At 51.9% G+C, this 22,950-nt stretch overlaps 1 protein-coding gene across 6 annotated transcripts in view; it reads right to left on the bottom strand.

Moving 5' to 3' along the window:
* KIF1A (kinesin family member 1A) overlaps positions 1–22,950 on the bottom strand; it is a 192,140-nt gene that overhangs the window by 53,010 nt on the left and 116,180 nt on the right. For 3 of the 6 annotated variants that reach the window (XM_045029643.1, XM_045029645.1, XM_045029642.1), the window contains exons 23-32: positions 20,902–21,050; positions 20,164–20,342; positions 19,391–19,528; positions 11,603–11,721; positions 9,676–9,785; positions 8,865–9,003; positions 8,459–8,627; positions 7,772–7,862; positions 5,553–5,671; positions 4,995–5,050 (exon numbers count right to left, since the gene is read on the bottom strand). In XM_045029643.1, the coding sequence (XP_044885578.1) occupies positions 4,995–5,050; positions 5,553–5,671; positions 7,772–7,862; positions 8,459–8,627; positions 8,865–9,003; positions 9,676–9,785; positions 11,603–11,721; positions 19,391–19,528; positions 20,164–20,342; positions 20,902–21,050 (1,269 nt within the window). Of the gene's footprint in view, positions 1–4,994; positions 5,051–5,552; positions 5,672–7,771; positions 7,863–8,458; positions 8,628–8,864; positions 9,004–9,675; positions 9,786–11,602; positions 11,722–18,127; positions 18,383–19,390; positions 19,529–20,163; positions 20,343–20,901; positions 21,051–22,950 lie in introns of all 6 variants that reach the window. The other 3 variants (XM_045029646.1, XM_045029644.1, XM_045029647.1) reach the window with 2 other exon arrangements.

Genomic DNA, 22,950 nt, shown 5'->3' on the forward strand with positions numbered 1-22,950 from the left:
TGGAAGGTGTGACACGCCAAGCGGATCGCCCGCAGCTCCCTGACATTGATATGGAGGGAGAGCTCTCGGGGCGACCAGAGACCCTGGGTGTGTAGGTCGCCGAGGTGTGCCCCCCACCCCAATGCCGAGGCATCCGTTGTCAGGGTGATCGACGGGCGAGGAGGGCGGAATGGGACTCCGGCACACACGACCTCTGGGTCCAGCCACCAGTTGAGCGCATCGAGTCGGCTTTGTGACTGTGACTATCATGTCTATGGAGTCGCGGTGCGGGCGGTACACCGACACAAGCCAAGTTTGAAATGTGCGAAGACGCAGCCTCGCGTACATGGTCACGAATGTGCATGACGCCATGTGGCCCAGGAGTCGGAGGCAGGACCACACCGTTGCCGTGGGAAAGGATTGTAGGTCCCGGACGAAGGAAACCATAGTCTGGTGCCGAGGTCGAGGGAGGCAGGCCCTGGCCAAATTGGAATCCAGGACCGCTCCGATGAACTCCACCCTCTGTGATGGAGCCAAGGTGGACTTCTCGGCGTTTATCATAAGACCTAGGCGCTGAAATAGGGCTAGGATCTCAGCCAGCTGACATGCTACCAGTTGGCGGGATGGTCCGCGGACCAGCCAGTCGTCGAGATACGGGTACACATGTATGCGACGACGTCGGAGGGCTGCGGCAACCACTGCCATGCACTTGGTGAAGACCCTCGGCGCGGTGGAGAGGCCGAAGGGTAGCACCGTAAACTGGTAGTGCATGTTGTTGACGACGAAACGCAGGTAGCGGCGATGAGGAGGGTAAATCGCGATATGGAAATACGCGTCCTTCATGTCGAGGGCGGCAAACCAGTCTCCCGGATCCAGGGAAGGAATAATGGTCCCCAGGGCTACCATGCGAAACTTGAGCTTGAGTAGGTATCTGTTGAGCTCTCGGAGGTCTAGTATAGGTCGTAGACCTCCCTTCGCCTTGGGGATTAGGAAATATCGGGAATAAAATCCCCTGCCTCGCCTGTCGGTCGGCACCTCCTCTATGGCACCCAAACTCAACAGAGTCTCGACCTCCTGCAGGAGGAATTGCTCGTGAGAGGGGTCCCTGAAGAGGGACGGGGAGGGAGCGAAACAAACTGAAGGCAGTAACCATACTCCACCGTGCGAAGTACCCAGTTGTCCGTTGTTATCTGGGACCACGCCGGGAGGAAGTGGGAAAGACAGTCGAAAAATAACGGGGAAGGATCCGGTGAATACACTGATGGGCCGTCCTCGGGCGTCCCATCAAAAGGCTTGCTTAGGCCCCTGAGGGGGCTTGGAGGGCGCTTGGGACTGATTACCCCGGTTGCCCGACGGTCTACGGCGGTTCATCCTGCCTCTGCACCTATTATCAGGTCGTGGCCTGACCTGATTAAACTGGCGGTATGGCTACCGGAAGGACCTCCGCTGGGTAGCCGGCGTGTGCATGCCCAGGGTACGTATGGCGATTCGGCCATCTTTGAGAGTCTGAATCCTCGAGTCCGTTTTTTCAGAGAAGAGGCCCTTGGTGTCGAATGGAAGGTCCTGAAGAGTGTACTGGACCTCGGGCGGCAAGGTGGAGGATTGCAGCCAGGAGATTCTCCTCATGGTCACTCCCGCAGCCAAAGTTCTGGCTCCTGAGTCTGCCGAGTCCAGAGCGGCCTGGAGGGATGACCGGGAGGCTTTCTTGCCCTCTTCAATAAGGGCTGAGAATTCAGGTCGGGAGTCTGTTGGTACCAGCTCCGTAAACTTTGAGAGTGACACCAAGGTATCGTAAGTGTAGCGACCGAGGAGAGCCAGTTGATTGGCAATCCTTAGCTGGAGGCCACCGGCCGAATAGACCTTCCGGCCCAACAGATCCATCCTCCGCGCTTCTTTTGATTTTGGCGCTGGAGCTGGCTGTCCATGTCGCTCCCGGTCATTAACGGACTGCACTACTAAGGAGTCTGGGGCTGGGTGCGTGTATAAATACTCATACCCGTTGGGTGGAACGGAGTATTTCCTTTCCATGCCACGAGCGGTGGGAGGAATGGAAGCTGGTGACTGCCACACCGTATTGGCATTTCTTTGTATGGTCCGAATGAAGGGCAAGGCCACCCGCAGCGGGGCCTCAGCTCCAATTTTGGTGGTCACCGGGTCATCGTCCTCCGCAACCTCTTCGACAGGGAGGTTAATGCTCTGGGCCACCCGTCGAAGCAGGTCCTGGTGGGCCCGCAGGTCAGTCGGTGGAGGGCCCGACGTCGACGCCCCCGCCACCACCTCATCTGGTGAGGAAGACGATGACAGGCCCTGGGTCAGGGCTGCCGGCGGGGGCTCGTCCATATGCTGCGAGGCCTCCGCGTCTGTGGGATGTTCTCCCCCTACAGGTGGCGGCGGTTCCTCCACCAACGGTGATGGAGGAGGTCCGCTGACTGTGGCTTCCGGCGCCCTGTGGTCGGAAGTCCTGGGCCGCTGAGTGAAGGGGACCCCTTGAGCCTCGTGGTAGGCCCAGGGGGTCCAGAAGCCCCATTGTTGGGGGCCGTGGTCCTGCCCTTGGGGGTCGGCGCGCCGATCGCCCACACTGCCCGCTTGGGAAGAGACTGAAGGCTGGCGGGAAGGCCACGGGGGGGGGCAGAGGCACTGTTGGACTGTGCTGTTGATGCCGCCGGTCTGTCCCTGGACAGTGCCGGGGAACGGTGCCGGTCGTCGCGGTGCCGGGAGCAAGAACGGGACCATCGACGGTGCCGGGAGGTCGACCGAGATCTCGACTGACGTCGGTGGGAGCGGCTGCGAGATGACCGGTAGTGGGAGCGGTACCGGGATCCGGACCTTCGTCGGTACCGACGGTCAGGTGACCGGGACCGGGATCTTCTCCGGGAGTGCGACCGGTACCGCGATGTGGAGCGGTACCGGGACTGCGACCGGTGCCGAGATGGAGAACGGTACCGGGATTGCGACCGGTGCCAGGATCTGGATCGGCGAGAAGGCGAACGTCTCCGGGATCGTGACCGGGACCTGGAATGCCTTCTATCTTGTCTGTCAGGGGAAGGAGGCGTCATGATGGCCGGTTTGCCCACTGACTTCACAGCCCGCGCCGGTGGTGCCTGGGGCTGTTGACACGGTGGCTCTGTGAGCTCAATCAGCTCTCTCGCCGTCGAGAAAGTCTCAGGCGTCGACGGGAGAGGCAGCTCGACCACGGTTTGCACCGGGGAGCAGGGCGGTACCGGACTCAACGGCTCTTGCGGCACCGGAGTCGACGGTACTGTGCACGGTTTGTGCACCACCACAGTCGGTGCCGGAGGTGGCTGGGTGAGCGGTCCCGATGCAGGAGGTTTGGAGGCCGTCTGCGCCGGCTTACGCTTCCTCGCCGGAGAGAGGGAACGGTGCCGGGACGCTGGTGCCGGCTGTTGTTTTTTCAAAGTCTCGGTACCGGACCAGCTCGGGACCGCTGGTGCGCTCCGCACCGAAGAGGACTGCTGAGTTGTTGGTATCGGCACCGTAGGGCTAAGTGCCGACTCCATCAATAGCTGCTTTAACCGAAAGTCTCTCTCTTTCTTTGTCCTCGGCTTGAATGACTTGCAAATAGGGCACTTATCTGCACGATGGGACTCTCCTAAGCAGCGCAGGCAGGAGCCGTGAGGGTCTCCAATCGGCATTGGCCGCTGGCAAGCCGAACAGGGCTTAAACCCCGGTGCCTTGGGCATGAGCCCGCACCGGTTCGGGAAAAAGAGGGGCTAAGCCCCCCCGATTCCCCTTAATCCACTAACGAACTAACTAAACTAACTATTTTAAACAACTATATACACTAAATACAACAAGAACCAGAGATAAGCTAGGGATGTGGAGGTCAAAGGAGCACTCCACTGTTCCAACGGCCGTCACGGGCGGTAAGAAGGAACTGAGGAGCGGATGGGTCGGCTGGGGTATATATCTAGCACTATAGCGGCGCCACTCCAGGGGGCGCCCGGCCGACCCGCCGGAGTTGCTAGGGTAAAAATCTTCCGAAGAGCCGTGCACGCGCAGCGCGCACACCTAACTGGAATGCATAGGAGCAATCACTCGAAGAAGAATAGCTAGGGATGGCCCTGAGTGGAATATCGACACTGAGGTTACAGTGCTAGTGAGACACCAAGGAATAGCTCTTCATGGATGACAACAGCTAGTGAAAGGATGAGAGCATCCCTGCAGGAAGGGAAAGGGATGAGGAAGGATTGCTGGAGTGCAGGAGGTACTCAGCATGCCAGTGGATAGGCCTACTTCCGAGCTAACCAGATCCTAATGAGCAGACTTGGAAGATTTAGAGCGCTGTGAATTATCCTGCGCTGATTTCTTGATACTGTCAAGATTTTCTGAGGTCCTGTTCTCTGCTACCGAGTTACCACAGGGCAGTAACCCTGGTCCAGTAAAAAACCAAACCGCCTGTGCTATCTATCACTTTACTGTGCGGCCCACGGGCCGCTCCAGCCAGCACCCTGCTTTACACTCAGCCATTGCCATCTGGGCTCCTTTCTGCGGCAAATGCAAAAGGGAAGGTGGCTAGCATCATCAGGCCTACCTGTTCATCTCACCACCAGGACTGCTCTCTGCTGAACATTCCCACAGAAATAGCTCCCCCCACCTGCAACACCCAGGAGTTCCCCAGACAAATGGTTTCTCTGTAGAGCTACACACCATGGCTGGCTCTATGGACATGTCAAAAAACCAATACGCCACGAATACCGGCTAGCCTGGAAAGGTCTCCTTCCCCCACTGGAGTGGCTTGATTTACAGAAGCCATCTTAAGAACGTTATGCAATGCATCAAGCAAAACAGCACGAGAACCCACAGACAATTCAATCTGTTATCAAAACACCATCTCCCATCACGCAGATCCTTACTGTGTACAAAACCAGGTGACTATGGTGTTATTGCAGAGCAGTCCAATGAGGAATGACCAATTCTCCCCCAATTCCCACATGCTTCCAAGTTGTGGCTTCTGAAGCCTAATGTACTTTAGAAGGGGAAAAACAATGGCCTACCTGGCTTGGACAATGGCATGACCCGGGGGAAGTGGCGTCGAGATGGTCTCAGTGGGCTATGGAGAGAAGAGACTCAGATGAAAGAATGCATGCAAAATAGATGACTGGTTCTCCCCATCTCACAACACAAGAACAAGGGGACACTCTATGAAGTTGGAAGATACCAACAAAAGGATATACTTTTGCAGGCAACATCTCATTTGACTGTGGAACTCACTAACACATGATGTTGAGGCCAAGAATTTAGTAAGATTCATCTTTATTTTCATACATGTTAGAGGAATGGAAAACTCTGGCTTCTTAGCTAACGCTTCAAGATGCTGCAGAATTTAGTACTGCTAAGCTGTAGATACCAGAGAGTGTTTGCACAGAATTTATAGACCTGATCCATAGCTCACAGAAACCAATGAAACAACTCCCATTGATTTGGATAGGTTTTATCAGATCCTAGGTCCACATTATATGAGGCTGCGGTTACAGCATTAAAAAATAAGTCTGAGTCAACAAGAGGGGTGAGCCCATCCTCTGGATGTTACCCCTTCCCTACACCACACTGACCTGAGCACGTCCTTGCAGAGAGGAGGGAAGGGATGTTGCTGATAATGCCCAAACACCTCAAACACAATCGGTTGGCTCTTGATGTACTCAATGAATGACTTGGTCACCTCCACCGCAATCTGAGAGAGGGGAGCAGGGGACAAGCAACAACGCTTTAAAATGACATACAGCAGAAATCCATTCGTCTAGGCCCCTATCCAGCAAAGGATTTAAGCATGTGACTTCCACGGGATTTCTCACACTCTAAAAATTAGACATGTGATGGACACAATACTTTGCTTACTAGTAAATGGTATTTCTCCAAGGAAACAGGCTCAGCTCACCCCTCTGATGGGTTTTTGCTTATGTCACACTTACACAATGATGGCATAATGCTGCTGGTTTAATTTCCCCAAAGCTAAGGCAGCCCTTTGATCTCTGCAGGAGGAAGCGGGGTGAATATTTCTGCATGGGAGTGGTTGGTCTTCCAGAGCAAAATGGTGAGACTGGTCTAGAGGCTCCACATAGAGACACTCAGTGTCAGAAAAATCTGGACCCATATTGCCAGGGGCTCCTACAGAGGTCTAGAGCTTTTCTACACCAGGTCCTTGAAGGAGAGGCTAATAATGTCAAAATAAATATGAAAAGCAGGAACCTCAGGATTAGGAGCCATGACCTTCACCGGAAGGACCGAAGGAACCTTAACAATGGCCTTTCTTCTTCTCTCTGGAGCTGGCTTTCCAGGCTTCACCTTTAAGCCGGTCCCAGGCTGTGACAGTGTTTGTGGTCATGTGAGAGTGGACACAGGGAAGAGAAGGGGGAAGGATAACAACCCCTAATGACCTGGTCTGCTGGCTCTTAGGCCGGAGGTGGCCTGCTATCAGCCTGTGCTGCTTCAGAGAGAGATGATGGTTCAGGGGCACGGCATGTTAGACACAATGGTCTAGAAAGTCTGGGCTCCTTGTCCCAAGAGAGTCTTTTGTTGGTTTTCTTTGTAGCACTCTTTGGTTTCTCTGCCATTCTCCTCTCACACAGATACCCTCTTGTCTAGAAGAGACTTAACTCGCTGACAAAAACCTACCCTGGGAAAGTTCAACAAGGAGGGTGTGACAGAGTGCTGGCTGTAGCACACTGGTCACTGAAGGCTGCAGGCGTAATTGGAGCATACCAACCTGTTACTGGTGGGGATTACTGACACTTGGGAGCCAGTGCTGAGCTAACAGATAACCGGCTTAGTTCCTGGGAGGATATACAATTGGGAGGACCAGGAAGTAAAAGGGGGAGCTTGGGGGACGGGGTGGGGGGGGAGGGAGAGGGCTGAGTGGACGAGAGAAGCTGTGTGCTCCTCCCACTCTGTAACTGTGCTGTGACCTGTCCTGTTTGGAAACAGAGGGCTACAGGGGCCTGTAGTGGGCCAGAAACGGATAGTTGGTGTTTGTGACGAAGAACCATGAACACAGGCGAGGCTGTGCTACTCACTGGGTAGCTGAAGAAGTGCCCTGTGACAGAGGAGAATGCCTGTGACAGTCAGAAGGACACACACATGGTTTTTTCCCCCACCAAAATGCAATCAATGCATTTTTTTCCAGCCGCTGATCAAGTGTGATATAAGTGACAACCTGTTAACTTGTGAGCTGAGCCGGTTCACTCAGAGGAGCACCCTGTATGGTCTCTGATCACGTGACAGCAACGGACACTGTAACGAGAAGGAAGTTCTCAGATCTCCAGTATAAAGCAGCAGCCCACTGCAGAGTGTGAAGTGTATTACCCCATGGGCAGAGAGGAGAGCACATTGCCATGCGACTGGGAGGTGGTGCAATTACTGCTGTCAAACTGGCAGTGGTAGAGTGGGATTAGACCAGTGGTTCCCAAACCGTAGGGCATGCCCCTTTCGGGGGGCACAGAGGAATGTTCAGGGGGATATGGTGGGGGTCTGAACCAGGCCCCATGGGGGGCAGGGTGGAAGTGCCACCCAGTCCCACTCTGCATCCAGCTCCACTCTGCTCCCACCTCCAGCCCCAGCAGCAGCTCCACTCCCAGGCCTGGCCCCAGCACTGGTTGCGGCTCCACTTCCGGCCCCAGTCCCTGAGCCCCGACAGGGCACGGACAGATTCCATTATAGGTAAGGAGAGGCACAACAGAAAACATTTGGGGAGCACTGGATTTGAAGGTTTCTATGCTCTGGGCAGACCCTGAATATTGCGGGGCAGAGCGAAAACAGCCTGGGCAGTGATACTAACGTTCTGGACATGATAGAACCCTAGAGGTGGTCCTCGTCCTGTGTTCTTCAAGGGCTCCGTTGAAAAGGCCTCATCGTGACGATGGATAAAGCTGCAAAGGGGGGAAGATTGTTACAGCGGCAGTGTGGTCGGCAGGGTGAACCGAGAATGACAGAGCTAGGTGGGAGCCAGCGTAGACTACCCCAGGTCTGAATGAAGATGACTCATTTCCCCTCCCCCCAGGGGGCTGCACTCTATAGGTTCAGATAGGCTGCTACAGAAAGCCAGCTCTCCATGGGCCTGATCTGCCGCACACTGCCGTCCATGGAAAGACGCCCACTAACTTTAGCAGGCTTTGGATCAGGCCTCATGTGAATGAACAGACTCATTTTGCACTGCGTGACTCTCTCTCGGTTCTTTCCCTCTTTCATGAGGCATTGGACAAAAATTCAGAAGTGAAGAGGACAGTGTGGCCAATCTAGGTCTGGGCACTTGCCCTTTCCCATCTCAGGGCTGCCCAGGGACCCCCTGCCATGTAGCTGAGATCCCATTTCATTTAGGAATCCAGCAAGGGCAGGGCGGTTGCATGCCCCTGCTATCTGTTCATGACGCTCCTTGGGGAGTGCAACCTTCTGACTGAGGCAAAGGCAGAGTGGGAGGAAGAGGGAACAAACACCAGCAGCGCAGAGGGATCTGAGGACATCTCACTTAAACTGGCAGAAGATATCTGCATATTCTGCAGAGATGCTGGAGGCTTGCAGAACTGTCACTCGGAAGGTGAAGATGCTGCCCAGTGTCAGATGGTCCAGAACTGCTTCCAATGGGTCGTCTAGAGCAACTTTCTCTGGACTGTCAAGGAGGAGATCATCTGGAGTCACTGGGGGAGGAGGAGAGCCATTAGAAAAACTCCAGACAGCATCCGTCAAGGCCTAGTGAACATCCAGCATGTCTCACACCAACACAAGCATTCCTTTCAATGGAGCTGGCAGTTCACACCCTGCTGAGACTCTGGCCCTTTGCAATCCAGTGAGCAGTGAAACATTCTTTTGCTTTCTACTAGGTACACAGCTCCCGCCCAATGCCACTTCCCCCTGGACTAAAACAACCCTTTCACCTGCACAGGTGTTGTTGTTGACTTCATCTGCAGAAGGTCCAATGTCAGTTATCTGCCCCTGGCCTTCAACAATCCGCAGTTCCTCCTGCGAGGTCCCTGAACGAGACATCCCCGCCATGGGACAGGCCTCAGACTGGAACTGTCAGGCACAAGGGGAAATGGAACAAAGAGGCTGTGTGTGTAGGGAGGCCGCAGTCCTGACAGCACGCTCACCCTGCTAATGGCCATGAGCAGCCTTTTCATCTCTTGCCTGGCATGCCTTCCCCTCTGTACTGCGTGGCAGACACCCAGTCAGGCATGAGAGGCTGCAGCTTTGATCTCCTCTACCACAGCAACATCTGAAGCCTCAACGTTAACATATGGCACACAGATTGGCCGAAGGGACAGGGTCAAGCAGCCCAGGGAATCCGTAATGAGAGAGGGAACCTTTGGCTGCTAAGACATTGTTCCAACCTGACCTAGGTCTGTACTGAGTGACCGTCATCTACCAGCTGTTCACTGGCCTGCATGAAATGAACCAGAGGCTCCAGTTCCATTCAGCAAGGGTAGTGCCCATGCCACTCTGCTAGCAGGCCACTGCAGTCACGGTGTTTGTACTGGTGTGGCTGAGGCCAACCTTCAGGCCCACGAGGGATGTGGTCATCACTCCCTCTCCCAACCCAAAGCGCATCATATCTAGGGCACTCCTAGTCTTCTGCCGTCTGAGACCAATAGGATAAAATACTAGGAACGGATTTGTTATCAGGGTATGAATAATAGCAGGACCCAATACGCTCCCCAGCAAGCTAAGGTCACAGAAAGATATTCTCACCTGGGGCTGGCTGCCATACTGTACCTTCTCAAAGTGCTGATCATCAAAGGATATTTTGGCTGTCCCTGACTGCCGTACTCCTGAACCATAATCCGGGGCTTCTTCATCCGCTGAAAGAGGACACATTACAGGAAGGCAAGACATTACAGGAAGGCAGAAAAAACTCACTCCCAAAGCAGATCGCAGCCAGAGTCAAGGTCTCTGGAATTGTGACCTTTCATACACGGCTCCCTGAGTTTCTTCTTCAAGGAATGCTTGAGTGGTCACTGGCTGCAGAATTTGATGAAAACCAGTGAATTCCAAAAGGCAATCATGGAAATGTTGCAAGAAGTGCTTTCCAGCCTCTGTTTCAGAGAGATGGTCAACAATTCTGCATTAGCTAACAGCCAACTATGTGCACACTCATCTATAAATTGGTACCAACAGCACCACACTAATGCCCTTGCTAGTTAAGCAGATGATGGTCCAGATCATAAAACCATGACATGACATGGCAGAGTTTTCAGTTCTTTGCAAGACCATCCTATTAGAATAGCTGTGTGTGCATGTGTGCGTTAGGGATAGTGGTTGTACTTGCAGAGCAGAATACGTACCTGAAATGAACAGTACCAGAAAAAAGTATTGCTATTAATTTTTCTCAGCCCTAGATTTATCATGAATAGAGCCAGATCCTGGTGGAATTGACCCCATCTGTGAATCACCTTGTTCAAGATGACTGATAATTCACATTTGTGTCAGTTCCACCAGGATCAGGTTCTATTCATGATAAATCTATGACAGGCCCCACTTCTCCTCGAATGCCATGAGTGAGAGGTCCTTCCGGATCAGGTTGGATCCAATTGATGGGGAAGCCTGGGACTGAATGAATTGGACAAAATAATTTCCTTCTCACCCCAGGAGACAGCAATTTGTCCCAGTAAGGCATGGATCTTGGAACATATTGACGCATGCACATGGGAACTGATGCTGAATTGATTTACACCATGTGTAACCCACTGAAATCAGGCGAGTTGCATGGGGTGGGAGCAGCACACAATATAACCCACAGCCTGATGAGTGCCCTCTTGTGGCACTTCTAATGACAGTACAGGAGATGCCTATTGGACTACAGCACCCACAATTCCTACCACAGGAAGCTTGATGTCCCTGTATTACTAGAGCAGGAAAACATTGCATGGTGGCCTGTGAGTGGCATACCTCCTGGCAAATCCTGTGTGTGTGCAATACTCCACTGGCCCACTTTGGGGAGGTGTGGGGGGAAGAGTCTTATGCACAATGCAACAGGGAGAGCAAAGTCTAAAGCTGGGGTGGCCAACCTGAGCCTGAGAAGGAGCCAGAATTTACCAATGTACATTGCCAAAGAGCCACAATAATATGTCAGCAGCCCCCCATCAGCTCCCTGCTCCCAGCGCCTCCCACCCACTGACAGTCCCGCTGATCAGTGCCTCCCCCTCTCTCCCCACACCTCCGGATCAGCTGTTTCGTGGTGTGCAGGAGGCTCTGGGAGGAAGGGGAGAGGAGTGAGGGCATGGCAGGCTCGGGAGGGGGCGAGAAGGGGTGGAGTGGCGGCAGGGCCTGTGTCAGAGCCAGGGGTTGAGCAGCAAGCACCCCCTGGCACATCCTGACACCCCCAGAGTCAGTGCCTATACAAGGAGCCACATATTAACTTCTCAAGAACTGCATGTGGCTCCGGAGCCACAGGTTGGCCACCCCGGTCTAAAGAAACGCTTAGACTGTGGACTAATGGATTAGTGCCACCAGCCTGAGCACACAGCATGGGACTCATCACACTCAGGAAAGGGCATATGTCCCCATGAAATGTAATGGCCCTGAGAACTGGCTCTCCAGACTCACTATGGCACTGGGGCAAGGCCAGTTCAGAGCATCTGCCTGCCACTGGAAACCCATTGCTGCTCACCCAATGTACCTGAAATGGCCTGGACTGCCACGCGCAGGAAGCCTTTCACCTCGCCCTTCTCGCTGACGATGGCAACGCGGTGCACGAGTGGCACTGGGTACAGCAGGTTGCTGAGATACACAAATGCCCTGAAAGAGTCAAGTAACACAGGAGAGGGGTCACTGTGCCCCCAGCCTGGGGTTTCCAAACACGCTCCGTGGCCAGATGGCAGCTGGGCTCACAGTTCACCGCTCACATCACAACATGGTGCTGCAAAGCAAAACTAAAGAAAGGCAGCCAGGGTCAGCCGGAAGTGTGTGTGGGGGGGGACTCAGCGTGCTTAGGACAGGCTGGTGGGAGGCAGAGCTACAGTAACGTCAGGTTCCTGCGAAAGTGGCAGCGAGTTAGTGAGCACCAGCATACCTCTCGGCCTGTCATCTCCCTTGGGCGCGACAGCGTCGTGGGGAGGGCTGAGGAGGGGGCTGTGTCGGTGCAACAAGGAAGCTAGAAAGAGGACCTCTTGCTGTGGAGAACTGGAGAACTAGGACGGAAGGTGCTGTGAAACAACCACGGGTCTGCTGCAGATTAAAGGGTATGGGGGGGGGGGACCGACAAGAGGGGACCAGGGTGGGTGCGGGGGAGAAAAGGCAGAGGAAAAGAGAGGCAGGAAGGAAAAGGGAAAAAGAAGAGGAGGAAGGGGAGGAGAGAGAGTGAAGGAAAGGAAGTTCTTGGTTAGAGCACAGAGCCTCCTGCAGACAGGCTGGGAAATGCAGACACCTGTCCAGAGTCTGAGACCGAGAAGCTATTGCAATGGTGGGTTTTCAGCCTGCTTTAAGAAAGGCCCGGCACATCCTCAGGATAGTGTACGAAAACCTATCCCCAAGAGACGCAAGCCTGCCTTCAACCAGGGGTCTGTGTCTGCACCAAGTACAGGGGCCTGCTCAGTCACTGCCCAGCTGGTAGAGCCTCCATGCAACAGCCAGGGGGAGGGGTTCAAGCTCCCCCCGGGCTGAGCCCCAGAAAGCACCCACCTTGTGAACACAGCTGGCTCTTCCGAATCAATCACCCTGTTGCATGCTGAGTAGTACCCTACTGCCATGGAAATCAGCACGGCTGCCTGCGGAGTAAGGACTACTCGAGGGGCCCTATGCAGCCGTGACACCAGACAGGGAGTGGACAATGCTCAGTGAGTCACACCCAGGAACCACAGGCCAGAACCTCAGCTGGTGTAAATCAGTGGGGCCCCACTTACTATGCCATTTACCCCAGCTGAGAATCTGGCCCTGCGAGTTCAATGCCCAGGCAGCAGGGCAGATGTGGGATGCCTGAATGCATGAGTGATGATGCTGACACCTCACTGTACCAGTTATAAACAGGGGCCAGCAGGAGGCAAACCTAGACCTGGAGCCCGCCCCTGAGCACTCCCAGAAGGAGAAGCTGCCTGTCAGGCTGGCGGGGAAAGCCCCTTTCCTTGGCCAGACTAGCGCCAGTTCCATCCCCCCACCCAGAAATCAGACACTAGCTCTAACAGGGCTTTCTTTATGCAAACGTGGTCCTCATGGAGGGTTCGGTTGTGCCCTGGTGCCACACAGCCATTTGGAGAGCACATGGGAATGGGGGCTGCCATCCCACTGCACGGCCACATCGGGCCCTTTTGGGTGCTGGGGCTGCCTGGCCACCAGCAGCCAGGGGACCCGGAGGAGGGGTGGCGAGTGAACACTGGCTCCACCCCCTATGCGTTGGCTGGCTGATGCAAGAGGAGGAGTGTGCTACATTGTCAATGGTTGCAGCAAATCACTCCCCCCCCACCCGCCCAGGGCAATCACATCTGCCTGAGTCGTGGGTGCCTTCCCTCTGTCCCCTGGGCTCAGCCTAGGGCTCAGTCTCACCCTAACTAAGCGAGCAAGCAGCGCAATGACTATGTTCATGTACACGGAGAAGCTGGAGGATGCCTGGAACCCCGAGATTTCCAGACAAGTGATCTGCTCCTGCTTCCCAGTCCGTGAGACCCCATCTGTGCTCAGCACTTGGGAGGCATCAGCTTTGGATGGCAAGTGGCTTCAATCCCTCGCTGCTATTGCCTCTGTACGGTGAGCCAGGACAACATTTTCAAGAGTGGCCAGTGCCTTGGAGCACTTCGGTTTCTGGTCGTCCAAGCTGGGGATCTGGTGCTGGCGAGAGTCACAAATGGTTACCTACTCCAATGCACCAGGAAGAACTGGATCAGTGGTGGAATGGAGTACATCTGGTCTGCACTGTAACACCTGAGTGAAACTGTACTCTGATGAGAACATTAATCCTGGACAGTAACTGAATCTTCACCTGGCACTGGTGCTGACTGAAGACTGCATCCCTACTCTCTGGCCCTTTACCTTGGGAAAGTACAAAAAGTTCTGAGAGAGAAAGGCAGCCAAAGAGAGAGGAAGACAGCTGCAGTTTGTGCTGTCTCTTTGGTGGTACTCACATCATGTAGGCAACCCCCATCCAATCTGAACGCATCCAGGACAAGAGAGGACACTGGGGTGGAGACAGGGCTGTAGGTGATCTTAATTCTGGGGGATCAGTTTTGCCTTGTGCAGGGCACACTCTGGAGCACACTATTGATATGTGTAACAGGTGACTTTTAACGTTGAAAACTTGCACATTTAAACTTCATCCTTAAAACCGTAGGCCTGGCATCATCACACTTCCCCTTTCAACGAGGTCATCGGAAGGCTATTACCAATTTACCGTCTCTTCTTGACTGAGGATTAAACTGCTAAGATTCTACCTGTAATTAGACCAGAATTTCGGAATGCAGCCCAGAGTCCAGTCTCAGCCAGATGCACCATCCCCTCTTTGCTGTTGAAAGGACAATTTCAGATGGCCATTACTGGAGCTAGAATCAGAACCTTGAAAAGGATTTGGAAGCCAAGGCAGAATGTGGTACACCCATCGGTCTGGGCTACCCAGAAGAGTCTGAAGAGTTTGAAGCCTCTCTGTGGTCTCCCTAGAACCACAGAAATATAGGGCTGGAAGGGACCCCAAGAGGCCATCTCGTCCTTCCCTCTGTGCTGAGATAATGTCGCAGGAAGCCTAGCCTTGCACTGGTGTAAACAAGTATCCCCATGACTAGGCCCACACTGCAGTCTGCTGGTCAGTCAAAACTGGGATAGGTTCTTGCTGGCCACTGCCTCTATTTAGGAGCAGCAAACTGTTCACCAGCGTCTCAGGACTGCACCTCCCCTTGACGACCAGAGGGCAGGTGCTCTCAAACAGTGGGCAAGGCCATGGATCACATCAGCTCCTCAAAATGCTTCCCCCTTTCTTATCCACATCACCTCTGACTCGTAGTGAGCCTGCTCAGCTGCCTTCCATCCAGGGGCTGAGTTCTTTCACAAAGCTGCAGCATGCCTTTGTCCAGGGTGATGAGAACAGGCAACAGAAGTGGGAGGTTCCTTTCAGCAGGAGTTTTGTAATGACCTCAGTCCATAGTGGCATTGTGTGTGGTCAGAATATTCCATCATCAGCACTAAACTTGGTACTGGTTGTACAAAATTCCTCCCCCCATAACTTTTACTGTTGTTTGTAGCTGGTCTCCAGATTGGAAAAGCAGACTGATAGGCATCCATCCCCAACCCGAGTCTGAAGGAGTGCAGTGTGCAGCTTCTACAGGACTGCATCATACTTAGGCTCTGATGAATGGAGTGGCATAGGTTTGAAGAAAGCAAAGCCACTATATTAACAATGTCTCACCATACAGAGTAGCTAGGGCGCTTCTTCAGAGGGAGGCAACCAAGAATCGGTGACTATCCCTATGTGAACAGCTTTGTTATCTGTACATTTGGCTCCAGCGCCCTCCCTCAGAGCAGAAGTTTGACTGCTGAGCTGAAATATCATCGTAAAGCCTGGGTGATTCCTGCAGAAAGGGCTCAATCCTGCACCCGGGGAAGTCAATGACAGTGATCCCATTGAATGCAATAGGTGCAGGGGGATCAGGCCTCAAATGTCCAGAGGAATTTATGCATCTTGGGGCCTGAGTCAGCTCCCTCTGGAGTCAATGGGAATCTTTCCACTGACTTCAGCGGCAGTTGAATTCGATCATTAAAGCACAAGGCAAGAACCAGCTTTAAACCCCAATCCTACAAGGTGCTGAGCCCTTCCTGGGAGATGCAGAGTATCTTCCGTTCCCAGTGAATCACCTCATAAGATGGAACTGTGGGGTCAGAGGATCAGAATCCTCTTGAGTGTTCTGGATCAGATAAGGTGCCATGCTCGGGGGAAGGAAGGAATTGAGTCTGGCGCCCACCTGATGCCCTGTATTGGAGATGGCTTTACTTTGGTGTCTGTGAATACAGATCTGACTTTGGGCATCTTGCAGAAGGAACATAAGCCTGTTAAGCTTCCATCATAACAGTATGAAAAAACAGGTGAGCACATCTTGAAGCAGACTGAAACCAGAAAGGTTGAAGAGGGAGGAAGAGGAAGAGAGGAATAGGGAGAGGGAGGGAATATGTCACTAAAGGAAAAGGAAGGAGGGCAGAGACACTAACCACAAGATTGGTGAGGTGCAAAGATGGCATGCTCAGACCAAAGAAAAGCCTTTCAAAAAGAAGACAAAAGTGAAATAACCCCCAATTTTTGCTCAAGCTTTGGAGAGAGAGACAGCAGCTAAAAAAGAAAAAGGACAAAAAAGAAAAAAGAATAAAGAAAATAGGGGGAAAACTAATCAAAGACAAGGATCCAATCATATACCAATCCAAGCACACTTCATGAGAAATGTGATCGGCACAGCTGCTGCGCAGGGAAAGCCAATTCTGTGTCTGACTCAAAAGAATTGGGAAGATTCAAATGGAATCCCAGGAACATCCCACAGGATGGGGGGTTCGGTTCATCTGGTAGTTTGTTTTGTTTTTAAAATCTGATTCCCCCAAGAGAAAAAAAAAGTGGAAGAACCCAGCTCTTTCAGTCTGAGGCTGCAGTGACTCTTATCCCATCTTCCTCTCTCTCTTTTCTGGTCCCTTCTCCTCCCCTTCTCGGTTCCATTGCCCAAGTCCCATTGGCTGGAAAGGAGAACTCAGCTTCTTGCCTAGGCTTCTTGCTTTCACAAACATATTCGCAGCTCACAGGCCAAACTACGACCCAGTGTAAATGGAAGCAATTCCACTGACTACAGTGAAGCTGCAGCTGCTTGCACCAAGTCTGAATTTGATCCAATTTTTAAAGGACAGGAGTCCCTGAGACAACTATGGGCAAAACCTCTTTTTTCCCCTTGGAAAAGTCTAAGCAGAACTGGGCTATCTGGTGCCGTGCTTGGCGATTTCAGGTGTTTTTCTCTGATTGAATCAAACATGTCACCAATTTCACAAAATCTGGAGTTCTTTTCCAGAATGAGCCATTGAAACATTCTGTTTTCACTAGCAAAAGAAAAAAAAACAATTCTCTTTCCCTTTGGGCAGAGTCCACCCCCAGCACTGCAGGGCAGAGAAGCTCTCCTCACTCCAGAGCTTTTCTCCAAACCACCTGAGAACTTCTGGCAGCTCTTCTTCCCACACTACACTTTTCTGCATGGCTCTAGTTCGAACCACTGCAGAAAACAGTTTCCATCCATGTGCTAGCCAAAAGCAGCAAGTGGAAATGTCACCACTTCACAGTAGTGGTGGCTTAAAAATATATGGCTTTTATAAAAAAAAAAAAAAAAAGATACAATCCTCTCCCTCCACAGCCTTTGGTTTTAGCTTTTGAAGCCAACCTTATTCCCCACAGCTCTTCCCTGAGTCATCTGGGGAAATCCCACTTGCTACCAGCTGGACCTGCCTGCCTTGTAGTACTGTGCTCACTTTCTGCACCTCCCATCTCTTCCTCACACACCGCTCAGGGCCACTGGCTGCCTCTAAATCCCTCTCCTAACGACCAGAACCAATGGGCCTTCTCTTACAGTTCACTGTGCTTGAGTTACACCTTGGTCTCTGGCCATTCCACCACTCCCCAGAAGCCTGTACATTCTCCTCTTGCTGGTGAGGATCTATGTCAGAGTCATGCATGGGATTTCCACTCCATGACTGCAAAGATGTGACTCTCACAATCCATGCAGGAGCAGAAGGCCACCCATTCTGCAGACATTTCATCATAAATGTTTCCAGCAGTAAATTAGAACTGAAACCCAATGCGTTAAAGCTAGGGGAATACTTTGGGTCAGTTCTGTGTTCCTCTGTGTCATCACCACACAATTCTCTATCACATGAAACTCTTCTCGTTAAAGAGACCATATGAATCCAGTGGCTACTCAATCCTGGTCCCCGTTGACTCTGTGATACCTGTCTTGAAGCTCACTCTTTAAAGATGAGCTGGCTAGAGTAGCCTCTCCCTTCTTTGTTTCCTACCGACACTTGCCTTACTATCACACTGACCAGTACACCTGCCCTGCTGGCCATCTCTTTAAGGACACTATTCAGCTAACCCATCCCGAGTGCCTGTGGAACGCATGCCCTCAACATGGGAACAGTGTCAGAAAGCAGTTCTCTCATACGAAAGAGCTAGTTCCTTCCCAGCATGCTCTCCTAAAACCTCACCAACCTTCCTACTAAACTGAACAGGGGGGAGCGGTCGTAAAATGGATCCCGGCCATCATACAGCGGGTACTCCGGAAAGATGTCTTCCTCCAGGTCCTCCTCCTCCTCCTCCTCCTCCTTCCCCACGTGCTGCTCGTCAGCAGGCTCGGTGATGTCGGAGTCGGGGTTCGAGAAGGTGGGGGAGGGGGTGAGATCAGCCATGCGCTCGCTCATGCATGTGTTGAAAAGAGGAGAGCTGTTGCAGCCAGAGATATCTGAACTAAGGTTAGTACAACAAGATAGAAGACAGGTTAACACCAGCTATTCCAAACAGAAGAGAGAGAAAGAATAGGCTTTTTCTTTTACACCAAGGACTATCGCTATTCAGGAGGGGAGTGGGAAATAAGACCTGCCTGTCCAAAGTGTATTACAAAGAAGCCCCCAGAGTCACCAGCTAACAACTGGTGTGAAAGATGGGAACTGCCACCTCAGACTTTGCAGAGGATTCAGCAAAGCAGGAACGTAGCTCTGCCAACTAAGGCCCCTGTAGAGTGCCCACTGGCATCAAGGAGAGTCCTTCCACTGCTGTTAGCTGGCAAGGATCAGGCCTTGACTGCACCAAGGTTGGTCACGTTCGGCGGCACCCTACTGACAGGTCCGGTCCCTTCAGCACCTCCAACTGACAGCACTGTGCCCTTCCAACTGGCAGGTGGGAAGCACATGAGGCGACATGGCACGTACAGTACAGCACACCGAGATGTTCAGATGCCAATGAGCACACCTGCGTGTGCGCACACAAACACACATTGATGGACGTGGAAACCTGAAAGCAGGGTTCTCAACCTGTCCCCTTCCACAGCTCTCTTTCCATCATGGGGCCACACACAACCCACCCAGAATCTCCCTCCCACGCTGCAGGATGGGAAGGGCAGGGGGCTGCCATCCCCAGGTTGAGAGCTCGTGCCTTGTGGTTATTAGGCACAGCTTCAAAGAAGGTGATGGGAAGTTCACCACCAACTCACTGTAGCAGGGCACCGAATGGCTGGCAGTAGTAGGGGTCCCAGAAAATCATTCCTGAGTACCCATGCAGAGAGCAGAGCAAAGTGATTGCGGAAAATAGCGCTCCTTGGATATTGGCTTGCTGCCTGGTGCAACCCTTTCACCCACAGCAGCCACTATGGTCTCTCTGCACCACACCAGTTGTCCCCATCAAACCAAGCAACATTTCCTTCTATGGGCATGTTTGGATTGCAGATGGATTTAGAAAAAGGAGGAGCAAGGCTCTCACCTGCCAACCAGTCTGAACCAGGGGAAGCGGTCATAGAAGGGATCTCCACCGGTCACGACATTGTCACAGTCCTCAAGGATGCTAGAAGGCACTTCTGCTGCCCTGTCGTACATTTCACGCATCAGGTCCAGCCGCTGTCTGCAAGAAGAAACAGAGAGAAACAGATGTACACAATGAGGTTTAAGGATCTAGATCAGCTTCCAGGCCCTTGAGCACTGAGTCAGAGACACACACACCAGCCCCGTAACACTGTACTTCTAAGGTATCCAATACATCACAGCCACACATACCATCCTCGTACCACTGTACTTCCGGGGTAGACAACACACAAACAACCTGAACTACAGGAACTGAATTCCTGCCCCCATGGTGCAGTTACCCTATGAAGGGAAAACCTCTCCGTCCATGCATGGTGTGGAGTGGGGAGAGCTGTAACAATAGAGCTAATGGAACCATGGGGATCATATGAGTGAGGAGGTAATCAGTTTAGCTTCATAATGGAATACAGATCTATGCTATTTTGCCATGTATTATTGCTCACTGATCGTTCTTGTTTATTTGTGAAGGCAGTGGTAATAAATGTGCAAGGGATAAACGCTCAGTGATAGGCATGTGCATGCAACTTCAAACCAAGGGGCTAGGACCACAAGACAGGAGACTCCACAACTCTACTCTTCTTGTCCTGAACGTGGCAGCCGAGCAGGGCTGCTCTCAGCCCCACCCGCCCACTACAATACATGTGGCTGTGTCCCAGTACCTCTGCTTCACTCTACCTGAGTTTCTCCAGAGTCCAGTAATGTGTTGCTCCATTCTTCTGGTCCTGCACCTCCACAGCCACAATGGTTCGTGGGAAGGGCCGTTTCTCTCGGTCTTTGGCAGCATTGGGGGGCAGCAGGTCAGGAGGCAGAGGGGAGTAAAGAGTGTCTGTGAGGAGGACGAACTGGAACTGGACCTGGGAATGGACAGAGGGTTGGAGAGTCAGTATGTGTGTGGAAGGCTCATGGTGAATGGGGATCCCCAGCCAGTGCCTTTGGACTGTTGGCATCCATCCACTCTGTGTAACTCCTGAAATGCACAAGGGGCCACCCCTGACCTCGGGGTAAGTGGGTGTCAGTGACTTCCATGGAGTTACACGTGCTTACGCCAGGTTCAAATCTGACCCATTATTTTTGGTAGAACCTGTAATATGGCTCATCTAGGAGCACGTTTTCTGGTCTTTGAGAGCCCCAGCCCTTGACCTCATTCACAGCTTCGCCATCTTGCTGGTATATGCAAGCTGATGAGACTCTACTGAAGCAGAGGGCTGCAGTTTCTGTCCCATGTGCTCACTGTTCGTGCACAAACACCTCTTGGTTTGGTAATCACTGGGAAATGCACGTGCTTAGCTCTGCAATCAGCAACCATGAGGAAGTGGAGGCATCCAATTTCCTCCAAAAAAATGGAAAGAAAATTCAGTTACATAACTCAGGGGTAAAATCCCAGAGATCCTGAGTGTGACAGAAGGTGCTTACTTTCTTCTTCAGCTCCACACTAATGGCATTGGCCTCCTTTAAGAAAATTGCATTGCCCCACAGCAGGTCCCTGAGAGAGGTGAATTGGTACCACTTCCACTTCCTGAAGGCCCAGAGGGCCAGCTCAAACTCCCGCTCAGTCCACTGTACTGTTGAGACAAAGAGACAAGGTCACTTTCTTCAAATGACACCTCCGACACTCCTCTGCCCACCACCACTAACACCAACACTCACCCAGCCTTGATTCCATCCAGGCTGTAGAGAGGTTTTCAGAGATTCCAAGGCAAGCAAGGACCACTGTGATCAGCTAGTCTGACCCCCTGTATAGCGCAGACCATAGACCTGCCCCAAATAATTCCTAGAGCAGAGCTTTTAGAAAAACACTTAGTCTTGATTGAAAACTTGCCAGTGATGGGGAATCCACCACGAGCCTTGGTAAATTGTCCCAATGGTTAAGTCCTCTCACTGTTAAAAAATCATGTCTTATTTCCAATCTGAGTCTGTCTAGCTTCAATTTCCAGCCATTGGCTTATGTTTGACTTTTTTCTGCTAGATTGAGGAGCCCATGATCATGTATTTGCTCCCCATATAAGTACTTATAGAATGTGATCAAGTAACCTCTCCACCTTCTCTCTGTTAAGCTAAATAGACTGAGCTCCTTGAGTCTGTCACTACAAGACTCTTCTCTGACACCGCTCCAAATTTATCAACATCCTTCTTGAATTGTGGGCACCGGATCTGGACACAGTGTTCTAGCAGCAGTCGCCCCAGTGCCAAAGACAGAGGTAAAATAACTTCGCTAATCCTACTAACGATTCCCCTGTTTATACATCCCAGGAGCACACTAGCTCTTTTGGCCACAGCATCACACTGAGAGATTGTGGCCAGCTGATTATTCACCACAACCCCCAAATCTTTTTCAGAGTCCCTGCTTCCCAGGACAGAGCCCCCGTCCTGCAAGTGTGGCCTGCATTCTTTGTTCCTAGATGTATACAGTTACATTTAGCTGTGTTAAAACACGTTTGCTTGTCTCGTTTACCAAGCAATCCAGATCTCTCTGAATCAGTGACCTGCCCTCATCATTATTTACCACTCCCCCACTTTTTGCGTCACGTGCAAACTTTACCAGTGATAATTTTATGTGATCGGCTCTGAACATGAGGAAATACAGTTTTCTCTTCTTGCCCTAGTAACTGTTCCACCCACAAGTCAGGAAGGCACCACAGTGCTAGGTCCAACAGAAATACCCCAGATACACAGGGTGGGCAACGTCCCCCATAAACCAAAACTAATTCCACTCTGTCAGCAGCCAAGGTAAATGAGGGATGGGAAAGGTTATTATGTGTATGAAACAGCAATACCAGCTCCCAAACATGGCTAAAGGTTCCCACCTCACTGCTAGAGGTGGGGGAAATAATTAATTACAATAACAGCACTGATTGTTTTAAATTGTAATGGCCTTATTCTCATTGACACTAATGCCCTTTGGCTGCCTTAAAGTGGGGTAATGTAATTTATATCCACTTTAATGCCCCTTTACAGTACCAGTGGGGTGTAAAGAGTCCTGGGTATAAAGGAGAATCAGGCCCTCTGGGTTATGCTGATACCCTTTCTCTGTTCTAGAAGTGTGACTTTCCCATCTGCCTTCCTTTAAAACAAAACAAAGAACCCACATTTTACCAGGGAACAACTGATTAATTTTCAATTAATGAATTCCCCACTGATTTATGCCAACCTTTCAACTACAGAAATTTTGCAATCTGACCTCATGCTTATTTCTTCATCTCTATGCCTTATTCATTTGTATGCTGCTTCTTGTTAACTGCACATCAAGAAGCAGTCGGCAGTACTACCATGAACGCAAGGAGTATGGAGAAGGGGGTATGTGGGTGCAGTATGAATATCTGCTATAACCATTATAACAGCTGTGTTTGAATTAGAGTTACAGTATCCAAAGCAGATACTGAAAATGCCAGCAAATGAGTAGACCTCCGGCCCCTGAATTCAGACGAGTGATTTAACAAGCAACAATCTTGACCCCCTGCCTCC

This window comes from Mauremys mutica, chromosome 9 (assembly GCF_020497125.1).
Source record: "Mauremys mutica isolate MM-2020 ecotype Southern chromosome 9, ASM2049712v1, whole genome shotgun sequence".
Lineage (NCBI taxonomy): Eukaryota > Metazoa > Chordata > Testudines > Geoemydidae > Mauremys > Mauremys mutica.